The 27441-nt window shown below is 41.8% G+C and overlaps 2 protein-coding genes across 2 annotated transcripts in view; both read left to right on the top strand.

Moving 5' to 3' along the window:
- Nucleotides 1-7700: 7700 nt before the first annotated feature.
- On the top strand, nt 7701-13618 carry msantd2 (Myb/SANT DNA binding domain containing 2). Its single transcript, XM_008292071.1, has 4 exons — nt 7701-8132; nt 11740-11995; nt 12089-12152; nt 12574-13618. The coding sequence occupies exons 1-4, from the start codon at nt 7701-7703 to the stop codon at nt 13493-13495; spliced, it is 1674 nt and encodes a 557-aa protein (XP_008290293.1). The 3' UTR covers nt 13496-13618.
- An 8301-nt stretch (nt 13619-21919) lies between these two features.
- Nucleotides 21920-27441, top strand: part of LOC103364812 (endothelial cell-selective adhesion molecule-like) — a 63668-nt gene continuing 58146 nt past the window's right edge. The window contains exon 1 of the mRNA XM_008292070.1: nt 21920-22357. Coding sequence (XP_008290292.1) covers nt 22291-22357 — 67 coding nt within the window. The 5' untranslated portion in view covers nt 21920-22290. The remainder of the gene's footprint in view (nt 22358-27441) is intronic.

Raw genomic sequence — 27441 nt, 5'->3', positions numbered from 1 at the left:
GAACATCATCTACAAGACTTCAATTTAGTTAGAAAATTCAGCAAAAGAGCAGACTGTTTGATTTCATTACTAGATCTGCAGGTACGTCTGCAACTGTTGGAGTGTCAGAAGGAGATGACACAAGTTTGATCTGCCTGGGAGATAAGTCAGAAAAAACAAAACATGTATGGTATAAAAAGAACATGAGGGCAAAACAAGGGTTTGTCAGTGAACACACCAGCAAAGAGCAGGCCTTTTGGAATGTTGTGTTCTGGACAGACAAATCATAGACAAGAGTTGTTTGGCCACAGTAACAATAGACGTGTTTGGCACAGACCGAGGACAGCTCCTCAGGAGAAGCTCATACTCGCTGCGAAGCATGCTGTGGGGATGTTTGGGTTTGGAGTTGCTTTGCTGCCTCTGCCACTGGGCAGCTTGCAGTCATTGATTTAACTAAGAATTCTGCATTATATCAAAGACAGCTCGAAGATAATTGTGAGGCCATCTGTCCATGACTTGACCTGAAGTGGACCTTTTAACAAAGAAGAACAGCAAATCCACCAAGGAGTGGAGGAGAGTCCAGATCTGAATCACATTAAACATAGGAGCATTTGGAACAGGTAGCAATTGCAAGAAAACCCTCAACAACTTGCAACTGAGGAAATTTTGCACAGACGGTTCACAGAAGAGCATTACATGTGTAAAACAGTGAATGGGAAAAATACTGCAGCTTTGACCCAAGTCACTAATTTTAGTGGATAAATGGAAGATAAAGAGAAGAAGTGTAGAAGAAGGGTTACAGGAGTTCAGAGAACGGAGTGTCATTGCTTATGTGTCTGTAATGTTACCTGAGAAGAGAAGGCTCCAGAATGCAACCAAAATGCTCGCATACGGTACCATTTTTTGAGACTGCGCAGGTTAAATTTGATGTGGTTCCATTCGTCATGATCATTCATACCTCTCCAGCTGGCACAGGTAGCTACTGCCACCGTTTAAAACATCCCCTTCACTGGCTCAGTCAGCCACTTCGTCCCTGACTTATGAAGCAGTTCTATGAACTGTTCGAGGCATTTAGGGAACATCAGTAAATTGTAGGTCTAAATTTTAATCAGAAAAATGTTATGAAAAAAGAGCAGTTAACCGTGCCACCTCACAGTTTCTACTCTACATTAACAATGTAGACATTAAAATGTAGGTATTTTTTATCCTCTTTAACCCAGTATAGGACTTTTTTTTCATAACTCACCTCAGAACAAAGAGTGTGCCAACCAAACCTCTTGCTGACTCATTATATTGTCTGCAGGACAGGGGCGTCACAGGGAACAGCCCTGGCTACCCTTCTCTTCAACCTGTATATGGCAGTCTTCATGTACAGCTCAGCCAAGAGTCACCTTCAGAAGCTCTCAGACGACTCTGCACTCATCAGCCTCACCACAGACGGGGAGTACAGAGACTGACCCAGAGCTTTATGGACTTGTGCCAGCAGAACTGTCTCCAGATCAATGCTGGGATTCGTGACAAATAAAGGCTGGATCTTTGTCTTCTTCTTCTTCTCTAACTGAGCTTTTTAAATAACTTGTATGTCGACTACTCTCACACAGACTACTAGTGGCCTTCGACCCTGCACGGAGACAGGACAAAAAACAGTCATTGGCACACACATTTAAACTCATAATCAATAAGCTGCACACAACAAGAAGACTGACCCATATTCCTGATCTTTGTCATTTTGAGCTGCAGTATGGAATGAAGTGTGCACCTGTCTCATTCCACCGGCTTTAACCAGCGTCTCAACCTCTGTTCCTCCTACAGGTAGCCTTATATCTACCAAGCCACAGTAATTAATGCATCTCCCGTCTGTGCCATGTGCCACACGGGGTGAGCAGATAATAGGGAATCAAAACAGGGCCTCAGTGTTGTTTCAGCTGCACTCAATCCCTGGCTGCATTCAAGCCTTACTTCAATGCCCTCCCACGTAAACACAAGCAACTGCTTGAGGTCTCTGCAGCCGAAAGTAGTTCCCTGATTAAAGGCCAATTCGCGCTCTCTGCGTTCACAAAGGTACACATGATGTAAATTTAGTCATCCACCCTGGTTCACGTGCAGCCCACAATTTGTGACTGTCCACACTGCAATTGCCACAAGTGCACAAGACTGTACAACAAGATTCTCTGTCATCCACACCTTTATAACTCATCATTAAAGTAGATGTAACCCACTCGCAGGACTTTGCGAGTGGGTTGAACTGTACATACTTTTCATTAACAGTGTGAAAACACAGTTGTAATTTCTCCAGAAATCCTGTGTTCTGTCAGCCCACTGTGCTTGGCAGATCTCGGGAATAAGCGCACTGACACAGTGCAACAGTCTTATCTGTAACCTACAGCTATATCCTGTGAAAAGTGAAATGTCACAGCATTTCAGAAACATCTACTGGAGCTCCATATGGTTTCCTCTGTTCAATATGAGAACAATGCAACTGGCTGCACAGAAGACCAACCTAATGTAGTCGTATGAACACAACCACATGTACCTCCGCTTTTTGCTTCCAAAGTCTACATCATCCATGCTGAAACCATAAATTGGCTTTAGGGAGTCAATTCACAATTATGATCCTATAGCCTAGAGGTGTGAGTTATTTTGGAGACTTGTGGCTGGGCTGGATGCTTTCCTTCAAGTTGCAATCTATGAATGCTTCCTGAAACATTGCCACGCAATGTGAAAGGGCCCAGCTGGCCATAACATATTTTCCCAACCCCACTCATGTCTAGTGCTGCATCTCTACTGCTGACTCCCTCGCCCCAGCACATTCCATGCTTGGCAGAACAACACAAGACTGAATATCCTTAAGGTGTTTTGGATGACCTGGCACACTTGCCTTTGTGGTGCCAAGTGGCGAGTTTATTCCACACAGCCATCACACAAATGAGCATGGCTGTGGTCATAGTGTTGTGCTGTGATGCTTTAAGCCCCAGTAGGCTCAGATTTTGTGATTCTAGTTTTTGGCAGTGCCAGTCTCAGGAACAACAGTTCAGGAAATGCCAGCTACCAGGTGATGTTGACCACACATCTGATTTGTATGTGGAAAAGGTCCCCAAACTCCAACTAGATATTGTATAGCAATGTCATGTCCAGCAACCACAATGCTGCTCATCTGTCCTGCTGGTGCTGCTTATTTGGCTTTAATTCCCTTTAGCATGGAAGGGAGGAATTTGCTGCTCTGACTGACTCTGGCTGCTATATCTCTGTCATCACTGAGGAATGCCACCAGACGTTCTCCATCCTATGGAGACAGACCTTCCATAAGACACTCATCCTTGTTTCAGGTGCTACAGGACATGTGTTTGATATGCTCAGCACATTGCAGGACTCTCCCACACTAACATGACATCTGTGTAGTCAGATCTGCTGGCTGTCCTGCCCTTCTGGAGCTGGACTGCTTGATGGAACTGACACCATTCTCTTACTGACATGTTCATGGGATATCTCCTTCTCTACAGTGTCCCTGTGTTGCACAATGACAATTTATATGGTTGTACAACGATGCCACATTACTGTTTCCTTGCCTTCTTTTTAAGAGATTTGAAGCATTTGGTAGGACTACTTAAGCCCCATGAGGAGAGAATTGATGGCCTGGGAATTGTCCTTACCACTATTAGGGATGGCTTGGCTACTATCATCAGCCCTTCCCCTCACCTTGCTCCAGTTGTCAGTGGTCTATCATGGGACACCTTCACAGAATAGACGGTTGTGGGCACTGACACTTCCACACATCAACACAGTCAGCATATTGGACAGGCTTTTGTGAGACACCTCCAGCACCAACCACACCCTCAGTGAAACTTAATGCGATCTACCTGTTCCCAGGTGATGTTTCTAAACTGAACAAATTGCTGACTAAGTTTACTGATGTCTTTGATGCTCATCCTTTTGATTATGGTCGGGCATATCTTTTCCATCACAACATCAACACAGGTGGTGCAGCTTCCTCCAGGGTATGCCCTTACCATGTGTCACGACCAAGTGAGCAATGATGCAGTCTGTAAGACCACTGATGGAACAAAGTATAACTGAAGGATATAAAGCTCCCAGTCAGCCCCTGTTGTTTTGACCAAGAAAGTAAAAAAAAAAAAAAAGGCAGTTTTGTGTGGACTTCAGAGGGTTGAGCTCAGTAATCATTAAGAACCTTTACCCACTAATATAAATAGAAGACACTTTTGATCATTTCTTAGGTGCACTAGTGCCTGGCACTTCTAGTTTAACATCTGGTTTTGGCCAGGTTCCTCTTAAGCTTGTAGACAAGAAGAAAGCTGCTTTTTCATCAGGAGTGTAGCAGTATCAGTTTTGTGTCCTGTGAGAATCTGCAACGCCTATCCTCGCTTCCAGGGAATCATGAAGCTACAGCTCCAGGGAATACAACGAACTGTGTGCATCATTTATCTTGATGGCATTATTGCTACAGCACATGTTCACAACATCTGAGGCAACTAAAGTCTTTCTCTATTTGTTGTCTGCAGAAGCTGAAGTTGTATACGACACAACTGGAAATATATGTTTTCAACAGATTCAAAGTATGTACCAGCCAGAGGAGCTGTAAAGCCCTGATCGTACTCAAGAAGAGGACTGCACATGGCTGAACAAAATGTCATAAAAGAGAACAATATGTGCAACCATTCAACAAAATTCAAAGGATGTAAAACAGAAGATCTTAACTCTCTTGACTTTTTAATCAAGGCAAGAGGACCAATTGGCAATAACAAAATAACATTTAATCAACTCACCTGTAGCTTTTAAGCAAACCAAATTCAAGTTCCAGACAGTCAAGATTGTCAAAATATATTTGAGCCTGCTGGGAGAATTGGCACTGTTTGCCTACAGTCAGTTGCATCAGTGTGACCCCTGAATTCTGTTTACACCACAACTGTCTCTCAGACAGGAGAAATGTTTATTCCTGACTCAGTCATATTCTTACATTTACCCTGGTTGTACAAATTATGTACTGGAAAAAACAATACACATTCTGCATCTGCTATTTATGAGTTCATAGCAAATTCTCTGGTGTAACTTGCAGTACTTTGAAAGAAACAACCCACAACACTCACCTCCAGCAGGTAGCATTGCGATGACAATGATGCCAAGGATAGGGAAATAAGCCACATTAAAAACACATTCATCTGGAGACAGGATCGCTGTGGATCATCTCCAGCTGCACAGTAGCAATTTACTGATTTATTAGAATTATTGACATAGAAAATGTGACACCTTATAATGTATCCATATCAGGAGGTATGGGCAGGTTCTGGACTGACCTGTTTTTTGTTCCGCATCCTGACACAAGTCTGGACTATGAGAACCCCTGATGTAGAATATCGAGCATACAGTCAGCAGTTACCACATGTGCTGTGCAGATAGTCCACCTCGTCTGCGATTTTTGTTCTGCACGTCAACATCCAGACGAAGTGTGTGAAGCCCCTTATGAACCCATAAAAACATCCACAGACAAAATTCAGCCCAAGTGGCTTTACATTGTTTTCAACAGAAAGGCTGATAACACAACAACAATAACACAGTCACAACGGTTACGGTTATTTTGTTGAATTAAATTCAGTCAGATGTCCAGGTTTCAGTAAATGCATCAGTGTTGACTGCAGGTAAACAAAGTGTTACATGAATGTACATGCAATGCTTACAGTTGCTTACAGCCACAGCCAGTCAGATTTGCAATTAGTCCAAAAACATCACAGGCTTCTCAGTGGCCCCATCTGGTCCCCCTATGAAACACTTCAGGAGGACCCACTGATTGCAGCAGAATGTAAATTCATTGACTGTTCTTTTTGCTGTTACTGTTATTCAGGATCACTGGACACAATATATTAAAAAAAGCCTCTTTGATGAGCTATAACATTAAAGTGATGTGAATATTTAGGCCGTATTTAATTCATATATTTATTTGCATTGATTTAAAACAGACCGTAAAGGTGTTCCTTGGTAAATATTGTAAGTGGTTTTCAGATCTATATTAAACCATGAAACATTTTTCATTTGCCCTTTAAAAATGTCATGTGAAAATATTTCACAGATATTTAGACAATCACTGTCTCCAGGGTTTAAAAAATGACCCAAATGACAGAGACCCACTGCACTAAACTACATGACAAAGATCTTTTACCCTGTTGTAATGGCTGCATCCATCCTGGACCGCCGAATCAGAGAGTAGCTGCTGACTGCACCCATGGTGACCCAGTTTTTCTTGATTACCTCCAGTTCTCCAGTTCTGAAAAAGTCCATAACGACATTGTGCATAACCAGTGGTGGAGGGGGAGTATTCAGGACCTTTACTAGGTTTAAAATACCAGTACAGCAGATAAAAAATCCTACATTACAAGTAAAAGTAGTGCTTGAAAATCCTACTGAAATAAAAGTGTATATGGATTAGCAGTCAGATATACATAAATTATTAAAGCACCACTATTGGTCTGGTCCCCATGACTGATATAGGATTATAACTGTCCTCTTTTAGATTTTTAATAGTGAAGCATCAGCTCGTCAGCAACATGTTACTGTTGCAGGGGGAGCTAACTTGAACTACTTTAACTTTACATACGAGGAGAGGAGATGAATGTGAGGGTTTGCAATATGAGTAAAAAGGTTCCGATCCACAAATCTGTTTTGAGTTTTGGGAATTTCCTCCAGTCTTTTTGGTGAGAATTTTGGATCATTTGAACGTTTATTGAAATAAAACCACATGAGAGGTTTAGAAGGAAAGTCACCCTGTGGTGCAGCTGTTAACAGTCCATAGACATACAGACTTCTGAAATGCAACCCTAGCTGCGCACTGCTTTCTGTAGGGAGCCAAAAAAGGTTGTAAACCACTGGTTTATCCCCTTAAGCCCAGGGGCCTCTTGGGTTTCACACAAATAAATAGTGTGAAACAATGCACTCATTTGAGTGAAAATTTTGAATGAAAACACATATGCACAGTGCTGTGGTTTTCGTCTGGTCTATTGCATATGGAGCGAGAAGCATGGTAGCAACCAAGGAGTAGGGCAAATGCAGTGCATCGACCGACATGGAAGGGTTGGACCCGAATATTTGAGACCCAAATATTCACCCGCCATGTGTAACCCACCGCTGTCGCCCGTGGTGGAAACAGAACTGTGACCACTATCCTAAACTGGCATTATCAGCCAAGTACTGCCTCTGCGTCCCACCCACTTCCACCCCATCAGACCAAAGAAACTGACTCAGCAAAGTTGCAAAACAACTCTGCTTTACTTTTGTGGATACTATGCATTGTTATGCTCAGGATTGGTCAGCCCACTTCTATTTGAAAAGCCTTTTGATTAAACAAACTGTCAGCAAGCAATTTACAACTTTTGCACTATTGAGTTTGGTACACTATAGCTTTAATGCACATTAAAAACAGCTGCTTGCTAAATTGTTCTTTTTTTATTTGCATCAATAAAGTTGTGCAGCTTTGAAGTATTTTGTCTAGCGTCAATTATATCGTCAGTTATATCGCAAATGTTCTCATTTATATCATGATGAATATTTTTGGTCATATCACCCTGCCCTAGTGCTGATTGCTAATTGCTAATTGGATGAAGACTCGCTCCATCCTGATCACGTGATCCTGTGCCGCTGTTAAGATCCGCGCCGTGCTTTCCTCCTCTCTTTCTGACGTCACCCTCCCTCCCCCTCCCCTTAGCAACAGAGGCAACATGGCGGCGTCCAGTAACGCGGAGCATTCTCCAGAGATATCGACGCCGTTAAAGATACCGAAAACCGAGGTGCCATCCCCCGAGTCGGAGGATTTGAGTGACAGTAATCAATACCACTCCAATCCCTCGACGCCTAACCGCTTCTCGCCTCTGAACGTGGGCTCGGGGACCGCGGGCCGGACGGCGGCCTCATCCTCCTCCAACAGCTTCACGGCTTGCCGAGGGATGTCGTGGACGCCGTCCGAGACGAACGCCCTGATCGCGGTGTGGGGCAACGAGAGGTTGACGGAGGCGAGGATGCAACAGCTGGAGGTGGCCGGCACCGTGTTCTCCGGCAAGGCCCCCGGTCCGGCCATGTACGAGCGGGTGTCCAGAGCCCTGTCGGAGCTGGGATACGAGCGGACCCCGTCCCAGTGCCGGGAGAGGATGAAGGTAAAAGGTTATGAGGACACAACAAAGGCTGCATGTCCATCCTCCATCACCTGGACTCTGACCTGAGTGGGCTGCACACACTAACATGAGTCCAGCAGCAGCTTCATATTCAGCTGAAACACACATTAGGTTTCAATCAGTTGTGTTTGTTGACACTGATGCATGTAGATTTGTGGGCTCATCACACTCTCTCTGATAGTGTCCACCTTCACATGCACTGTTTTGTGGTAGACAAGCATCAACATAATGCTCCCAGTTGACCAGTAAGGGTTTGTTTTTTCATTTTCATGGTCACTGACTGCAGATCAGCTTGAATCTGATTCATTTACAGCACAGTCATGTCTCCCAGACCCAGAAACTCACATTTAGATCTGAAGTCAAAGCTTTCATTCATTCATTCATTCATTCATTCATTCATTCACCTGCCTGCCTGTGATGGACACATCATGTGACATAAATATATTTTACACCGGTCAATACAAACTTGTGTCAGTACTACTTCATATAACATGACTGTGAAGCCACTGCTTTACCTGTCAACACACCTGTCACCATTTACTGTACAGCATCAGCATATTTGAAATTATGTGGGCTTAAAAAAACAAAACAAAACAAAACAACAGTCCTGCCCGTGACGATGTTGTTTGTTCACAATTTATGTAATAGAACTGGGACTCTGGTGCCTCATCTACATTTAATTAGTCAGGCTTCATTTATGTATAAACACAATGAAACACAAAGTGGTAAACATTATGTAAAAAGACAATGAAGGACTCAATAATAACAGATCTAATTAGAAAAAAAACTAGATGCTGGACAAGTCAAACATCCAGAAATAAGACAAGTGAAGTGTTATAAAATCTATAAAATAGTATAAATGCATAGACAAATAAATAAAATAAGCAAAAAAAAGAATATAATTAATACAAATTTAAAGCAGAACTTGAGTTCACTTTTAAGAATACCTACATTTTCACTGCCCTCGGGTTTTCTAGAAAACTGTTCAACAAAATGATGCCTCACTGTGGGTTTTGTTCTGATTTTGGTTATCATTAAAGGAAAACTACCAGAAGGTTTCTAGAAGTTTGAGATAGGTATGAACAGGTAGATCATTAAGAGTTTTACAAACCAATGAAAGGATCAGTTTTAAATCAGACAGACAGCCAGTACCGAAACCTTAAAATTACTGTAACATGTTCTCTCCTTCTGGCCTTAGTCAGCACTTATACATCTACAGTGAAAATGTCCTCATGCTAAGATGTGACAGTGAGGCTGTTCTCATCCTAGAACTCAGAGGTACCAGTGCTCTGTTTTTCCAGCCCTGAGTCAGAGAGGCTGTAAGTGTAAAATAGGATTAGTAATGGACGTGCCATCATTAGCATCTAGCAGACATAACACAGTTGTTTTTTTGCTGAAGGGACTGCTGGTGTTTTGAACAGATGCAATCAGAGCCGATACTGGGCTCCTGTCCTCCGTGTTTCTTTTTCCATTGAATAGTTTCTGTTAAAAGATGAGGCCTGCAAGGAGGCACGGTGGTCAGCACCGTTGCCTCGCAGCTAGAAGGACACCGGTTTGCGTCCTGGTGAGGACACCTGGGATCTTGCTGTGTGGAGTCTCCATGTTCTCCCCGTGCAGTGTGGGTTCTCTCCGGGTTTTCCAGCTTCCTCCCACACAGTCCAAAAACATGTTGAGGTTAATTGGTGATTCTAAATTGTCCGTAGGTGCTTGGTTGTCTGTCTCTTAAGTGTAGCCCTGTGATAGACTGGTGACCTGTCCAGGTGAACCTGCCTTCACCCTAAGTCACCCCTGCGACTCTAGTGAGGATTAGGCAGTGTATAAATAATGGATGAATGGGTGTTTAAAGTTGAAATATTCAATCTTTTTCTCTTTATTTCATGAAAACCAAAAGATCTACTCAACACTAGGGCTAAACAGTCAGTCACACTATTGTAAATGTTGCAAAATGACCAACTGCAGTCCAAATATAATCAGCTGCAATTTCTTTGGTAAAGGTAAAACGCCACTTGTAAATGAAACATCATGGCAACTCCGATAAATCATTTTCTCCAGATGAATTACAACATGCTTATTTGGTGCAGCAACAAAAAAACATTTTTCTATTTTGTTTACTGGAAAAAAATGAGAAATTACCATTTATCTGAAAATTGTGATTCGTATCGCAATCACATGATATGACCGATAACAGCCACTTTTTTTCTTTACATTGAAATGTATTTATTGTGCAGCACATACAAGACGTATGACACAGAATTGTAGCCGTACGCATCAAGAATAGTGCATCGGAAAAATGGCTTGACAGAAAATATTAAAGTCTGAAGTGTGGATCGTCATATCTGGCCGATACTTGAGCCACTTAATGAGGTCAGTCTCAAGGTTGATGTCTGATTGGTTCGTCCCCACTCAGGTTTGAGATATATTGCAAAGTGGTGCCCCGGGGTTGCAGCTCTCACAATCAGCTACAACACACCAGGACGATGTCTGACTGGGACACTTTACTGTCGCTCCACCACCTCCATATCCGGTCATGTCTCTAGAGCTGGTAATCAAATAAAGATGGAAAATGCCCCAAAAAACAGTGTTTGGGGTCATGCCCCCTGCTTTGGCCATAATAGCCAAAGTGTACTGGTGCATTCTGATGCCATTATTCTATTAACATCGATCTTAATTAGTGCATATTTTAAAGAGTTTTCCTACCAGATTGTAAACAGTAGGTGAGTAATAATGAAGGAGAATTGGGCATCTGGTGCATTTTAGTCCTTTAAATGACTTTTAATATTTAAAACCAATCTTCAGATTTGCTTGCCAGTTATATGGAAACACTAAGCTAACGATGGTTTAATGTATTGTTTCAGTAGAAACATGAATCTACTCCTATTCAACAAAAATAAACCAGGTTATTTTGGGGGGGGACATGTTTATAATCTAACGTCTTATCTCGCCTTTTGAATTAAATTATCAGAAAAATAAACTTATGCCCAAAGTGACTCTATAATAACTAAATACGAATCACTTAAATCAAGTGAATCAACTTAATCAGCTCAACTTCTAATTGTCTTTGCCTTCGTTTTTTTTATTTTTACTTATTGTTCATTGGTCATAGAGTCCATCAGTTTTTATGGTGTTTTCTGAAGTCGTCCATCGACTGAGGATGTCCCCGTCAGTGCAACCAATGCAGTTCTTAGTGTTTTGCCTTCCGTCATTTACTAATATTTGTAAAACAGCGAGATCTCTACTCTAATCTGCAGGGCTCAACCTCTCAGTTAGACACACATGCATTCATATAGAGCATGATGGAGCAGGACTGATACAGATACAGCCACATTTCTCTGTCATCGTGCTCATTGTTTGGAAGCAGAGGCTACTGGTAGCAAATCACACCTTGTTAATGAAAACTATTTTATCAAAATCCAGAATGAACTTAAAAATGCAGTCGGCTAGACTTTAAAGAGTAGTTACCAGCTGGCGCTTATGGAAAGCGCCGCTGCTGTGGTCAGTAATGATGTTTCCTCTCTGTAGAACTGTCTTAAGAAAACTGCCAGTTAGTTGATGAACAGCTGAGTAAATCCTGTCCTCCCGTCACATCCAGACACTGCGGCGCTGCTACAGCCGCGTGAAGGAGCACGGCATCGGCAAGAGGAAGAGCAGCTACACCATAGAGCAGCTGGAGAAGGTGTTCGGTCAGGGAGGCTGGGACTCCCAGAGCTGTGCACCCGTGCTGATCAACAGCAGTGGGCTGTATCAGGAGATGGAGTCTGATGGCAGCACCCTGGAGGACTTCTCCCAGGAGGACTGGTGCAACCAGGTGCTGGACTCGGCATTCCAGGAGGGAGACATGGAGACTGGTGAGTCGTGTGATAATAGAGGACAGGTAAGAAATAAATGACTCAAGAAGGTTGGTTAGAACTAATATTTGTCTTTTTTTTTTTTCCCACTAGAAGAAATCCAGGTGCCTAAAAACCGAGCTCTACAGATTCAAGCAGAGCTGTCAGAACAAACCCAGTAAGTCCACTGGAGCCACTTCACTCTGTCTGTAAATTGAACATGTTTGATGTAAAGTTTGTGTTGTAGGTTAAAATAATCCAACTTACTGTTATGTCTCCTCAATTAATAGTCAATCTGACAGAGCAAATGTGTGTTAAATGCAATCAAGGCAAGTAAAAATGATTTTAGTCAGTGGAACGAACATTCTCTTCAGAAATAGGTTCAGGTTTGCTGTTTAACAAATCAGTCTGTGTGCAATGCCAGTGTCTGTTTTCATGGTGCTGCCACTGGGAGGCGCCAAAGCTAGAATTTACTGATGCAGGCTCCCTCAGCCATCAGCTATCTGGGTAAAAGAGGCCAGGACACATAGGTCACTGCTGATACAGCGCTTTCTAACTTGGGAAGTATGTTGTATTACTTTGTCTATTCTTGTGTGCAGAAAAAGGGACATGATGCAGACTGTGATCCGTATTCTCGAGTCGGTGCAGCTGAAATGGGAGCACTTCCAGACGTGGACTGAGTTCTCACGGCTGCATCTCTCCAACAAACTGGCCATCTTCGGTGTGGGCTACAACACGCGCTGGCGTGAGGACGTGCGTTACCACTACGCCGAAATCAGCTCACAGGTGCCGCTGGGCAAGAGGCTTCGGGAGTACTTCAACCCGGAGAAGCCGGAGGGCCGGATTATCATGACCAAAGTTCAGAAGATGAACTGGAAGAATGTCTACTACAAGTTCCTGGACATTACCATCAGCGAGGCGCGCTGCCTGGAGCTGCACATGGAGGTAGACTGGGTCCCTGTGTCCCAGTCCAGACCTACAGGCTGCAGCAAAGGAGCCTCCCACTACCTCCTGCCTGGGGACATCCCTAAGGCATATGGACTATACGCTGTTGGCTACGAGGCAGTGTTGTCCTCCAGTGACGCTGCTCAGACCTCTCCCCAGGGTAATAGCGAAGATAATAGCTTACCTCAGTGCGGCTCAGAAAACGGGGCTCCGAGTCAGTCTGACGGAGAAGGAGCAGGACAGAGTGACAGGACTGGAACAAAGGTCACTTACTGCTACCTGGGCATAGCTGAGGACAGGACCATACAGCAGTGTCTGTTCCAGCACTTTCAGGGTTCTGGCAAACACTACGTCCACGGAGAACCCTCCAGTGTGACACGTTTCCTGCAAGAGAACTGTCGCACTGCCAGAACAAGTCAGAACGGCGAGGGAGGCGAAGACTCGCCTCAGCGTTTTGCAATTTACATAAAGTTCATAGAGGTGGAGCTGGACTTCCTCTCAGCAGGCTCCCTGGTGGAGTGTCTCGAAACTGCTGTTGGTTATTCCTTGAAGTACAACAACAAAGAAACGTTGTAACTACCACTCAGTGTTGGGATTTGTACTGACTTCACATATAACTAACAAATGTTACAGCCAACAAGGCAACATGGAAGGGTTCAGTCTGTTCTAAAGCATGGATGTGTTCAAGAGTCTTTCCTATTTTTTGGAGCTGTAACTAATAATTATTTCCTCTATTTTGTCTGCCATTGTACTCCTGATGAATTGGTTTAACTATAAAATGTTCAGAAACTAGTTAGAGATGCCAGCTGTAATTTTCCAAAGCTCGAAAGGATGCATCCAGATTGCTTGTTTTATTGAACAAACAGTCTTAAGATGCAAAAAAAATCTTCAGTTTACAGTCAGCTTTGGCGAACGCATCTAATTTGAAATGTTCTAACAAGAAAATGTTTGGATTTTTTTTTGCTCAAAAGTCATTTAAAAGATGTGTCGGTTATCAGAACATATGCAAATGATCTGTCGACCGATCAGATTTTGCAGCCTTTTCAGCCAATATCACATCAGACTCTCGTGTAAATGAATGCACAATATTGCAAATATATTGTGTACAAAAGCGGAATCTGTAGCTTAAGTATTACAGAGCTTCACCATCCGAGAAGTGCGTACTTGTTCTTTTTAGGCTGATGTGCACTACAAAGTTTTTGCTGCTTGTTTAGTGTAGATAAAAAAATTTGCCTCATCAGGGAGTGTGGAGTTGGCAAGGTGACCACTGCAGTATGCATTTGTCTACCTCTGTAGGATGTAGCAAACAAGGCAGCGAGGGGACCATAGCGTGTATTTATTCTGAAACTGCCTTTACTTTGACTGTTGAGGTCTGGACCTGAATTCACAAGAGTAACGGCGGATTTATGCCTTATGTTTTGCACGTATTACTGTGGCTGTTGCTAGGGATGCTTCCACGCAAAGTACGGACGAAAAAAAAGCAAAGAATCAGTATTAGCTGGGTGGCGTTGGCCGGCGTGCGCTCTGTAACGTGATGCTGGAGAACGTTTCACACAACTTACGACGGCTGATTTTGATTTTACACCTTCGAGCTGTGAAAAGATTAAATGAAGGTTTATTTATTAGAGCATTTCTTCTGGGGGTGTCATGATACTAGAAATGTGGTAGTTGCTACCAGTGCCACTGAAAATCCACAATTCTCAAGACCGTAAATCAATCAGAGGAGTGTCTTTCAGCGTTAACCGGCGTCTCCAGCACTTCTACTGTATGTATGGCACTATGGAAACACTGGTACCAACATGATTTCAGAACTTTGGCGTCCCTAATCTCTGCCACTGACGGATGCTTGATTATCAGCTGACCGTGCTTCCCACCCAGACATAAAGACACAACTGGCACAACCAAATGCAGCACACTCTTTAAGCTGTGTGTGTGTGTGTCGCTCTCCCGCTGTACTTTGCTTTATCCATTACAGCACATTGAAGTGCTCGACTCGGTCTGTCAGTTTAGCACCTGCACATGCAAAATCTGCTGAGTTCTGTCTTTGCTACACATTCCGAAATACTGCCAGATTACTATGAATTGAATTCTTGTGTCTTTTTTTTTTTTTTATGCCATGGTATCAGCCAAAACGAGAAACCGAGTGTAACGGTCAGTCGGTTAGCCAGTATGAATGAGTGGCCAGTACTCTGGAGCATCTCTAGCTGCAGCCGTGGGGTTGTGGGCATCAGGAGACACACACCACAGACTGTACTGACTGTATTGAGTTACCGCGTGCTGGTATTTCAAATGCGGAGAACGCTATATCTTGCCTGTGTTTGTGATCATCTGTTTGCTTACAGGTATAAACCAGAGCACTGATCTACAGCTGCAGAGGTTCACTCACCCTTGACCAATAATCAAACGAGTTCCTTTATGAACATTCTTGAGCTTATGTGCAATGTGCCAGGAAAGGACTGTGTAGAAAAGAAACAATGGGCAAGTCCATATTGAATCTATGTATATGAAATCTATCTTATATATCTATAATATATATTTAAGAATATAAATGTTCTTGAGCATTCCGGCTTTTGCAAACTTGCAATGTTCATTTGTTTGGGTATACAGTATATAAAGATAAATATAATATTTTCTATTTTATTGGTTGACACCATGTCTTGTATGTGATTGTTTCAAAGTCACCGTCTTGTATGTTTACATGTTTGAAAAACAATAAATGGGGCACTCACTGTCATTTGCCGCACAGTGACACGGGTTTGTGTGTGTCGGTAATTTAGTTATTAGATTTTGTTTATTCAAAAATATCTGAAATGGATAAACACTGTGTAGGAAGCATTTGTGTTGATGCTGGCAGGTAATTTAATATGGATTATGTGGACACAGGGTGTGTATGTGGAGGGCACACAGTTCTCACCAGACCAGCATCACACCAGCACAGACATATACCAAATTCATCCATCCATCAATTATCTATACACCGATTAATCCTCACTAGGGTCGCGGGGGGGCTGGTGCCTATCCCAGCTGACTCAGGGCGAAGGCAGGGGACACCCTGGACAGGTCGCCAGTCTATCACAGGGCTATACCAAATTCACCATAGGAAGACCACTGTATCTTCATTTTTTGCATATCATCCACTAAACGGCAAGTATGCAGACTGGAAATTCTGTTTTTGGTCTGCGTCGCTTCTCTCTGCTCCACAGTAACGGCAATTAAAGAATATTAGGACACTGAAAATTTGCCATTACACACTGTATTACTAAGAAAAAAAACAAAGTTTGTCTGTGTCCAAGTGAAGTAGTGGAAATGCAGAAAATATGCCATTGTTAGGAAAAAGGTGGGCAAATCAGCTCCTGTGTCTTCCAGGTGAAAAGCAGCCGACACCCAAGATTTAAACAGCAGGTGACTGTGTTGCTGTTGCCCCACTAGCAGCATGACTGTGAGGATGGCAGCGTGAGTCTGTCCAGACTGTAATATCTAAATGAGCATCAGATGGATTGTTAGATTTTCTCTCTGTTCCTGTAGCGCTGCTAGGAACCAAATTTTATTGTATTTTTTTTTAGATATTGAGTGAAATATCTTAAGATCTGTTTATTGGATCTGCGTTAAATCTGTCCATGGCTCCCCGTGGCCTGATGAGTGGCTGATTCCCCTGATTTCGAGTGCTACCATGAAGCTGACATGTTTGTTTTTAGGGGAAATGTCTTGACAGCTATTGAACTGATTGCCAAGAAACTGGGTGAGAAACATTCAGATTGCATCCAAATGAATTGGTATAGCCTTCCCTTGCTATCTTTGTCTAATATTTAATGACCGGATACCTGCAAACTAGTGAACTTCACAACAGCCTACTTTAACTAGGTGTGAATAAGCAAATGTTTGCACACTAACAGGAGGCAGTTGCATTCTGCAGGAATTCAGCAGGAGGCATAAAGTACTGCAAACATTTACAAAATGGCCCCCAGTTGGCAAATTTCAGGATTTCCTGTTCTGTTGTGGTGTAAAATCCAAAAGATTCAGCTGTGATATTAACACAGAGTGCACCAAAACAATGACAAATAGTTACGAGCACACAGGAAATAGAACAATGGAGCTTCAGCCTATACGGAGAATTTGCAGTATTGATGGTAACGTTATAGAGGTGACAACTACGAGACGGGACATCAAGAAGCATCAAGAAGGCAGAAAAATGTCACCTATTGTCTTCTCAAGTTCAACCAGTCAGCATGTTTCTTCAAGTTAACCAATCAACATTGAGATCCGTATGACATCGTGCACCAATCCTTCACGCAGTCAGCAAGCCCAGGCTAGCTGCTAGCTTAGCTCGCTGTATTTTCCAAGTAGTTTGCCCAACACTACATGCTAATAGTGAACGATGTAAATGCCAGATTTCAAGTGGACATACTATGCTTTTTGTAGTTTTCTCTTATTCGTATACCACAGAATGGGATCATAATGGAGGATGTAATACAGTACAAATACTAAAGCCATAGTCTCACCTAGATCAGTGGTTCTCAAACTGAGGGTCGGGCCCCACATGGGGGTCCCAAGATAATTTCAGGGGGTCGCCAGATCATTGTAAAAATAAAAATAAAATAAAATAAGACCTACATTTATCAAATAAACTTGTCTTAGGGCTGTCAAAATTAAAAGTTCTTCCAACTTATTTTTTGAACTTGTTAATATTCTGATTTTATTATGCTATAGTATCATTCTTTTTTGCTCTTTTTAAATTTCTTTTCTTTTGTTTTATGTTTTTTCCCCTTTAATTTGTTCGAAATAAATTCAATTCATTAATTCATTTAAAAGAATATTGACGTGTTAATGTAAAGAGAAAAATCTGTGGAATTAACACATTAATTTTTAACGCATTAATGCATGAACAACAAAGTTATTACTCATGCCAGATTAAGAATTAAAATTGGGGGGGTCACAAACACAAACTTATGTTATCTTGGGGGTCATGGCTCAAAAAGTTTGAGAACCACTGACCTAGATAACCCCTTCATATAGTATGTACTAGAGCTATAAAACAGGAAACAAATATGTATTTTATGTACATTAAAGCATCTAAATATGTTATAGTGTACCCCTAAAATAAAAACATGGAACTAAAAATGAGCATAATATGTCTATTGTGTGTCGCCTTGCAAAGCTGCAAACACAGCCGTGCACTCTGGCCTTGTCGAGGTGCAGAGCTTATTTAGAACAGGCAGACCACTGTCATTTTAAATACCGGTGGATGCAAGTGTAGTCTGATGGATGTGGAAACAAGATGTCATTCTCTCTTGTGTCCAGGAGATGGCCACAGAATGCCGTTGCTGAAAAATCTCCTTGTGGTAGGATAGAAACGACAGAAACTAAATATATAGAGGCCTGCTTCAAAAAGCACGAACAAGGGATGAAATACAAACAGAGACAGGCGTGGACTAATAACTTGACAGAGACAAAGCAACACTGTGTGCAAAAACACTGTGTTTGTATGTGATGTGTATTCAAGGGGATAATACCACTGACCTTTCAGAAGCCAGCCTTTGGAACTGGAACAAATACCTGGACATTTTTCAGACTCATTGTTTTTTATCCAAAAACAGAATCATAAGATTTTTATGTAATAGGATATCTATTTATAAATGTATTTTTACATCTTATGCACTTTATGCACAGGGGCACCAGAACAAAAAGAAAAGCTGCATTCTGCCCTTTGTTGGTTAATAATTAATGTCACATTTTGCCATTCGCTCTTTTATTTACATTGTAGGTGCAAAATATTTCCAATGGAGAAAAAAAATGACACACACATTACATAAATGTTTTATGTTGCCCTGCTGTTGTGTATTTGATTTGGCTTGTTTGCTCGTGTTCACAGGATTTCATTACTGCAAACAAAGTCATTTATGAAAAAATTAGCATTTTGTCATCAAGCAACAGAATCCTTTAACAAACACATCAGTCCTGCAGCGATGTTCTTCTGTAAATCCAAATTTGAAGTATAAAAACATGAAGCCAATCAAAGCGTCCCCTGGTCTCGTAAAACAGATCTACTTATCTTATCTTGACTATAAACTGAGACAATCCAATCATCAAAAACAAAAGATTTTTACATCCTGTTCATTCGTTTTATTTTGACATCTAAGCTATAAACACAGGTAAAACACAAGTCACATTGTCTAAGTCTATAGATTTATCTGGTTGAAAGGTAGAAAAGCCTGTGGCAATAACCAACCATCTAAGGTGCAGGTGAAATTCCACTGCACAGCACTCCTCTACAGCCTGCAGGGAGTGCCAGTCCCAACTCTGACACTGCCACTTCACGGTTTAATGCTTTGTATTTGAGACCTTGATAAAGATACCTTCACCCTCAATATGATTGCAGTGCCTTTGTGGGGCCTGAAGTTGACTACAATCTGGGCTGTGGACACTTTAAAAGATATCTGAAATGTTAAATAACATAAATTACGATTCCTAAGTGTAGATGTTTGTCTAAGGATGGTTACATAGCCCACTCTGGTAATGTGCCTACTGTATGTGAGCACATAAGCAGGCTGTAATTATCTGAGCAGTTCTGTGCTTCAGTGAACTCAACTGATAGATTTCTGCTACCATTTCTAACCTAACTACTGTGTTGTTCACTTTCGTGGTCACCTCATAGGGACACCTCAGTCTAAACAGCAATTATCAGTCAGCTCTGAGCCATGTGTGCCAAATCCCCAGAAATATTTAGTAGCTGCATGTTTCTGGGGATTTACTTGGTTTTGGTTGCTGCGTGTTAATAGGATTTGATCTGATTTGTTTCTACCCTATAACCTGCTCAACTTCACTACAATGCCATTGTACTTTCCTGATTGAATGAGTTGTAGCTAATTTACTAAATTAATTCTAATTAATATCTCCTCTTTTTTTGGATTGGGAGAGGATACTGTAATGAAATCATAACAGAAGAGAAGAAATATCTTTCATGTAGCCTTAGGTTGACAATTAATTGGAGCGAGCAATATGTTTGGCCTCCAGGTGTCAGCTTTGCTCACCATTTGACCAGACTTTCTTTTGTCTGTTAGCAGTCTTGTCCAGAACCCAGCATTAGCCTCTCTGCTCCACTCAAATTATTGTTTCTTCTAAATAAAAACAGGCCTGTTTTGACAGCTTTTGCCCGAACGCTGTAGATTTCAGCTGGAGGCCGGGATGCACTTTACAACAACACAACAAAATCTCAACCCAACAAGGATTGGACCCTGCTTCTTTGGATTTAATCACAGGAATAACCCTTGTTCACCTCTCATAATTGAGCAGTCTGCCTGCATTAGCCTCACCCTTGTTGCTGAGGCAACTGGGCAACCTTAGAAAATGAAATAAAGGGGTCTGAGCACCTCGGAGAGCACAGGTCAGTCCATATTTTTACATCAGGGTGGTGAGCTCACCTTGGGAATTCACATCAAGCTGAGTCCAGTCTGTTTCTCTGCTTTCAGACCCACACCTCTTCACACATGATAGAACAGGAGCCGAAGCTTTTCAAGGGAAAAGGTTGGAGCTTTAGTTGTGAGGCTTTGAAAATAAGCTTATTGTTGAAAAAGCTTGAGCCACGGTATTTGAAACTGGCAAGTTGCAGCAAAGTGAGCCTGTCTGGAATTTAGTGAAACACCTTTTTCTCTTGCTTTTTATTTCATTTAAATGTAAATTCAGGCTTTAAGTCAGCATTGAGACATTTCAGCCAGGGCACTGCTTATGACACTGAAAGGTTATAATTTTGATTCTTTTGTTGTTTTTTTGTATTTTTGAGAAGAATTCAGCTTGACTTACAGCTTTACAAAAAAAATCATATAATCGCCTCCATTCAGACCTAAATATGATTAATTCCATTTGTCCTGTTGTCTCTATATATTTTTTTTCTCATCATATGGTGAGGTAAGGCTATATGTCAGCCTTAGTAAACCTTAATTTAGCCGTTTCCTCTTGTTTCCTGAAACACAGTTCTGGTGCTCCAACAGCTTACAAACTTGAATTTACAACAGCTAAACAATAATAAACAATAAGGGATAAAAGTAGAAGCAGACAGCAGACAGTGTAGCAGTGTTTTGTGTTTGCAGACTTTAACGCCTGAAATTTAAGCAATGTATTGTGGTTTTAAATGAAATATTTTAAAGAATTTTACTAAGGATGAATTTACAAAAGTAGCCTGTTAGCTTAGTAAATGAATTCATGATAAAGCTGAAGAATCTTAACACATTTCTGTACATTTATTTAAAAAAAATAAAAATAAAATCCATTGCATTGGCTAAACACAGATTGTCTTTTTCTTCATATATGGTCTTTGAGAGTGATGAAAAATCTACATAAAAAGCATCCTACTCTGACACTTGTATGCATATTTGTTATCTTCATTCAAACCGACTTTTACACCTTCGCATGACTCTTATTTTATATTGTCAGAATAGTACATCAAAATACACCAGAACCACATATTTTAATCTCCTCAGACCAGTGAAATGATGTCAATAATATTTTATGATAAATACACCACCATCATCCAAGACTTAAAACGAAAATTACATCTAATTATCTGCGTTTTTCCTATAACTTATATAGGCTATTTATTAAACATTATGGATTTTTTTTCTTATCATCTTCACTATTTGCCACTGAAATTAAATCAAATGAAATCTGCCATTTTTGGACTTTTATATATTTTAAAGTGAGCATGAGCAGTAGTTGACACCTGCTCATGACGCTGAACTAGAGAACAGGTGTAACTGCGTCAAGCTCAACTTTACAGGTTTTAAAAAAGGAACTGTTGAACTTTCAAAATAAAAGCAGGGCTGTCAGGGGACACGCTCACTAGAACGGTGTTCGTAATTAAGCTGCTTTATTTTGAAGCCTCTAGAGCGGAAATGGTTGTTATCATTGCGGCTAACTTTAGAGCCGTCCAGCTGAGGTGGCACGGCTCTCTCTCTCTCTCTCCCTCTCTCTCTCTCTCCTCGGTCTCTCTCTGCTCTCTCCGTCAGGAAAGGACGCGGGATGACAACTTGCAGAGTTGTACTGGCCGCCGCGTCGATAAGGAGGAAATTGCAGATGCAGCCGTGCGTAAAGAGGAGGAGAAGAGTCGCGGAGGACCTTCCGTGTCGGCGGTGGTGATCCAATTTCCACCTGACTTTATTATTGCCATCTCCGCAAAGTCAGAAAAGAGGATTCCTGCTGCGGCGGGATAAGACGGCTTCCACACTTCCCTCACCTGAAGTGTCCCTTTACCTTCCCCGGTGTCTGCTGGGAGATTGGAGGAAAAGACTTGGAAGAGCTTGGCCCCGAGGCGAAAGCAAGAGCTCAAGATATAAAGCCGGTGAAGGACATTAACGCGCAGAGAAGTGGCTGCATCCACCATGGAGGTCTGCTCTACTTCCAGGAAACTTACTTTGCTCTCAGTCACCTTTCTGTGGGGGCTCTCAGGTCAGTAACCAGCTTCTCTTTCTCACATTTCTACCTTTATTTACAAGTGTGCTTTTTTTTTCTCTCTCTCTCTGGTAAACAACAACAAAAAAGGTTGTCATAACTTTCAAATATTTTTAAAAATAATTCAAACACAGGACTGAGAAAAGCTCCAAGGTGACATTCATTCAACAATTGGACCGCTTTTGACAATTAAACCACATTTCTACCCGCTTTTAGCAAATCAAAGCACAAAGTAGGCCTGCTGTTTTTTATTTTTTTTGCCCATTTTTAGCAGATCTTCAGATGTTCTGTTCTTTAATATGCAAAAATGTAATTCCTACATGAATAGTAACTGGCATTAGTCATAATCAGAACCTAATAAGTGGTGAAGAAGCGACAGAAAAGGTCTAGTTCTGGAGGTTTTTTTTCTCTGCTGTATGTGTGCCAGAGGATGAGGGGCTGGATTTAAAGCTGAAACACCTGTTTGTTTTTCACAGGATTTGAAACAAGTGTGTTACACATGATTATGTCTTCCAGGGAAGAATAATCCCTTTATAGCTGCTGCAACATTGGCTCAGCCCGTCACTCTATCGAGCAATGTATTAAACTCCTACTTTCACTGATAGCTGTACAGTAGCAGCAGCCTACTTTCCCTCCGCCATCTCTTTGATTTAGAAAATTGGGGCACGGTACAGCTGCACAAGTGTTTTGCAAAACGTTTTTGAGGAATGAGAAGTTTTAAATGATTAATTTTGGTCAAATTTTTATCTAGAAGGAGAGCATTTCACAGGGAAAGATTATTAAGATTTTTCAGGAGATAGGTTTTCTTGAGGGGAGTTTTTTTTTTCTATCAGACAGCGACTGGAGGTCATGCAGGCTCCAGATATAACAGAAAATCATTCTCCTTAAATAGCAGCAAGGGACTGCTGTGTGTTCTTCTGCTCATGAATTTTGTATTATCATTTTTATCGCCCCTCTTGTCTCAATTTAAGTCTCAGCGTCAACAGAAACTATATTTTTGTCAATTGTGAACGCCTTAAGTATTCAGTTTGAAGTTGGTCATAGACTCTCCTCACGAAGCGCTCTCCTCTCATACGGAAAAACAGGAGATATCCATTTATGTTACAGAGCTCCATCTGCTTCAGGTGAGTGCCAATTAGTTCCAAGAGACAGGCTGGTGACTTTCATTTGGCCTGTGAAACATGAAAGCAAGCAGGAGCTCCACAGTTTGCATGAATTTGCTCTCAGCTGCCTAAAGCCTGTATGTGTTTTTTTTTCAGTGCTGTTGCCAAAACAGCCACATGTGCTGACACGGACAATCTCCAGCTCACGTTTTAGTCCCCGAGGGAGGAGTGTTACCTGAGAAACTCTTCCATTGTACTACTTAGACCCCCCTGCAATGACACTTTGGTTTAAGACATTTCACGGGGTGAATTCTTGCAGTGTCTCCGACTGACTAATCTGGAGTTTTAACAGCCGGCTGTGATTCAGTGTCACAGGACAACATGAACACAGTAGCTGTCCTTGACCTCAGCGTTTGACTCACCATCAATCGCCCCGCAGGTGTGTCCTGAAAACACTCAGCGGTCAAGATATAGAGAGGAAATGTTCATGAATAGCAGCCTGTGGCAACAGGAACAGGAACAGTTCACTCCTTGAGTCCCTGATGTGGCGAAGTGTGTTAGAGCAGCAGGATGTGAGCAAACCTCCTCCCGCATTTGGTGTTTCAGTAAAACTGTTATCGAACTCAAAAGTAGTTCACCAGTGAAGTTATGTTATAAAGAAAGTATGCGTGTGAGTTCAAATAAAGTCTCCACTGGATCTGTTTGTTGTCTTAAAGTAGGAATGTGGTCATTCAATTCATTTTAGTTTCACATTTTTTAATGCTTTCTCTCAAAACCCTGTCCTCTCTCTAATAATACCTGCTTTGGTGCAAATCTGCTCCTGCTTTGAACTCTTTGTCTGCACTCAGATTTACTGTTGCTGCACAAATGTCCTGTGCTTCAGTCTGAATGCATCTCCTCGTGTCAGATGTGCACTTCCCAAACTTCTGCTCTGGGATTCGTGTGAAACAATCCCAACCGGTAGCAGGCGAACCTGACCAATGAAATCATCTCTGCCTATTTGCAGCCACAATCGCTTTGCTTTACGGCATCCACACCCACCTTTCAGGGCTCATTATATGTACTTCACTTGGGGACTTTTGACAAGACTGTTTCACACAGATCCAACAACGAGAGCACAAATCTGAGAGCAGAAGTTTTGCGAGTTGTGCAGACAAACAGTTCTGAGCAGGAGCAGAACAGGAGCTATTTGAGAGGGGTTTGAGGGAAAACATTACAAAATCTGAACATAAAATATAGAAATAATGCTCTCAAATTAAAAACGCACACTGTTGATTAAAGATAGGAGAGTAACTCCATACTCCGCTGCCCGCTGACTGCTTGATTCATGTGTCTGGATGTGTGAGGAGAGTGCTATTCCATCAATGATTTCTTAATTAACCACATTCAAGTGCAGTAAAGAGAGAACAATCAGTTAATCAATAATCGGTGTGAACACTTCTGGCTCTCTTGATATACTCGCACACAGTTTTTTCGAGGCGCTCGGCAGGTCGGTTATTTCAAGCGTCTCGGAGAACGTGTCATAGTTCTGTGGCTTCCAGCTGCCTCGGCGTCTTCTGTGTCCTCGTGTAATCCAGACTGAGTCCATGATGCTGACATCACGGCGCTGTAGGGACCATCTGTTGCAGGCTTTTGGCTGAAGGTAGTTCTGTATGACTCAGGTGATGTTTGGGCTCTCAAACGTGAGGCTGCATTTCCTTCTCTTATAGCAAATTGAATATTGACAAAACAGGAAACCACCTTGGATTGCAGGATGTGGTTGAGGACATGTTTGTCTTTTAAGTAACGTAGAGTCGGCAATTATTGTAATTGATCAAAAATAAAAAAATGTCTGACATACATCTAATATACAACACGTTTTCCTCACAGATTTAACCTTGAAAAGACAAATGTTTAATGACAACCTTACAAAAATCTTAACATGAGATGTTCTGGTTCAGTCGCACACGTCCATCGGTTCAAAGAGGACTCGCTGAAAATAGACGTCTTTGTGAGGTCACTTCACTGAACGTGAATGTGGACCTCTGTCAAATTCATTGTTACTTCTCTTCATTAAATCTGACACTTAACTCCCGTGCTTCCTCCCAGCAGCTGTATGTTTTTATGCTGAGCTTTTCCAGCCCAGCTTTTAGCTTTTTCTATCGTACGAACCCATTAATATTGTCTCAGCGAAGTCGTGTTCGGGTCAGCTAATTTGATTACATGAGCTCAGGTTCAACAGGCAGGGTGCCTAATTATGCAGTTCTCTAATTGCCTGAATTAATTTGCCCTTCTGTCATTTGTTCTAAGGTAAGTTAATACATGAATCACTTTTAGGGGGAGTTTGATCTTTTTCTATTATTAATTCGCTCTAAATGTGCTTGAGGTGTCCTTGTCGTTTGTGCTTAGGGTTTTGAGTTCCTGTTATAGACTCAAACATATTACGATAAAGGAAATCTTTGAAACTAGATTGTTAATAAGCAGGTGTGTTTACCAGTAGTAGGATGGTTTGTGCACTGACACTTGGTCTCCCCAAGTGGAAACCTGGACAGCTCCTACTTTTAGATGCTCCCAGTGTGTAATTTAAAGAGCTGCTATTTCAGCTATAGTCCTGATGTCGGCACAGTACTTTAGTGGTACACATGCGAATCTTGAAGCTTCTCTTATCGAAGGCCAGTTGTTTCATGACAACGATGTGTAAGGCATACCTTATCACTGCACTGACCGTTGTTCAATTACTCTTTTATTCTGGACACACCATCTGGCGTACGAACATCTTCATTTGTTTTCCAGGTGGGTCCCACCGTGGACTTTACTTATTTAACAAGGTCAATCCATACAGGCTTCAAAGGGCTCCACTGGGAGGTTGGGGTGGCTGTGGGGTGGCGGTGGGGTGGCTGCGCTGCCCCTGCTGGTTTTCTATGGTGACGGTCAGTGATTTATAACAGTGAGTGTTGCAAGAATTATTTTTAGTAACACGTATTATTTTAACATGGGGCCACTTAGGGTCCTGATCCGTCCGTCATTATAAGATAACATTAAGCTTGACACGCTGGCATATTCCATATACAACATTACAATAACATTGGTTTGTTTCCTGTTTCATTCTCCGTTGACGCCGTGACAACACAAATCCCCAAATATATTTCATGTCCCCTAAAACTGCAGAAAGCAGAGCGATGAGTTGCAGTCATCCTACTTACAACTATAGCCTTATCTCTAATTGCCCATTTCTTAGAATAATACCAAATGGATGTGCTCAAAGCCCCTTTCCACTTTGAGCCAGGATTACAGCAGTTTGAAGCCCGCACTCCTCATGTATGTGTCCCCAGCAACTGATGCAATTTTGATTTGAGGAGAGAGATTGAGGGATTTGCCAGTACATAATGACAGAGACATACAACCGTCCACTTTTTCCTCCCTGGCAAGACAGCTTGCTCTCCAATCGTCAGTCCATGCAAGTACCCAATGCCCCTCATAATCCTATGTATTTACACCCACTGGCACTGTGTCCCAGGACCCAGAAGAACAAGAACCTGTAGGGAGATTAGAGCAGGTTCAAGCTCACCATGTTGGGGAAAGAGAGAGTCCTCACTGTGTAAGAGACATTATATACGTATTTAGAAAATCAGTTCTGTGCCATAACTTCCATTGTAAGGCTTTGGCATACATGTGCATATGGCGCTGACATGGAAAAACATGTCTTTGTGGTTGTTTTGTATATATGTTGTTGCTGTTTGTGTCTCTTTATGGTGGCGTTGAATCTATTTAGTTTAGAGTTTATTTATTTTTCATCTTTTTTTGGTCATTTTATGTCTTTTCATGTCTTTAAATATCTCTCGGTGGTCACTTTGCGCGTCTTTGTGAACGTTTTGCGTCTCTGAGTCGTCTGAATTTCCAAGAATGTTAACAGTCACGTCACACGATGACTCCGGCATTGATATTTCAATCTCAGTTCAATTCTAAAAATACTGCAATTAAACCTGGGGTCATGTAAAC

The sequence above is a fragment of the Stegastes partitus genome, unplaced genomic scaffold (assembly GCF_000690725.1).
Source record: "Stegastes partitus isolate 25-593 unplaced genomic scaffold, Stegastes_partitus-1.0.2 Scaffold782, whole genome shotgun sequence".
Lineage (NCBI taxonomy): Eukaryota > Metazoa > Chordata > Actinopteri > Pomacentridae > Stegastes > Stegastes partitus.
The sequence above is the reverse complement of the archived record's forward strand: the minus strand, read 5'-3'. Positions and strand labels throughout refer to the sequence as shown.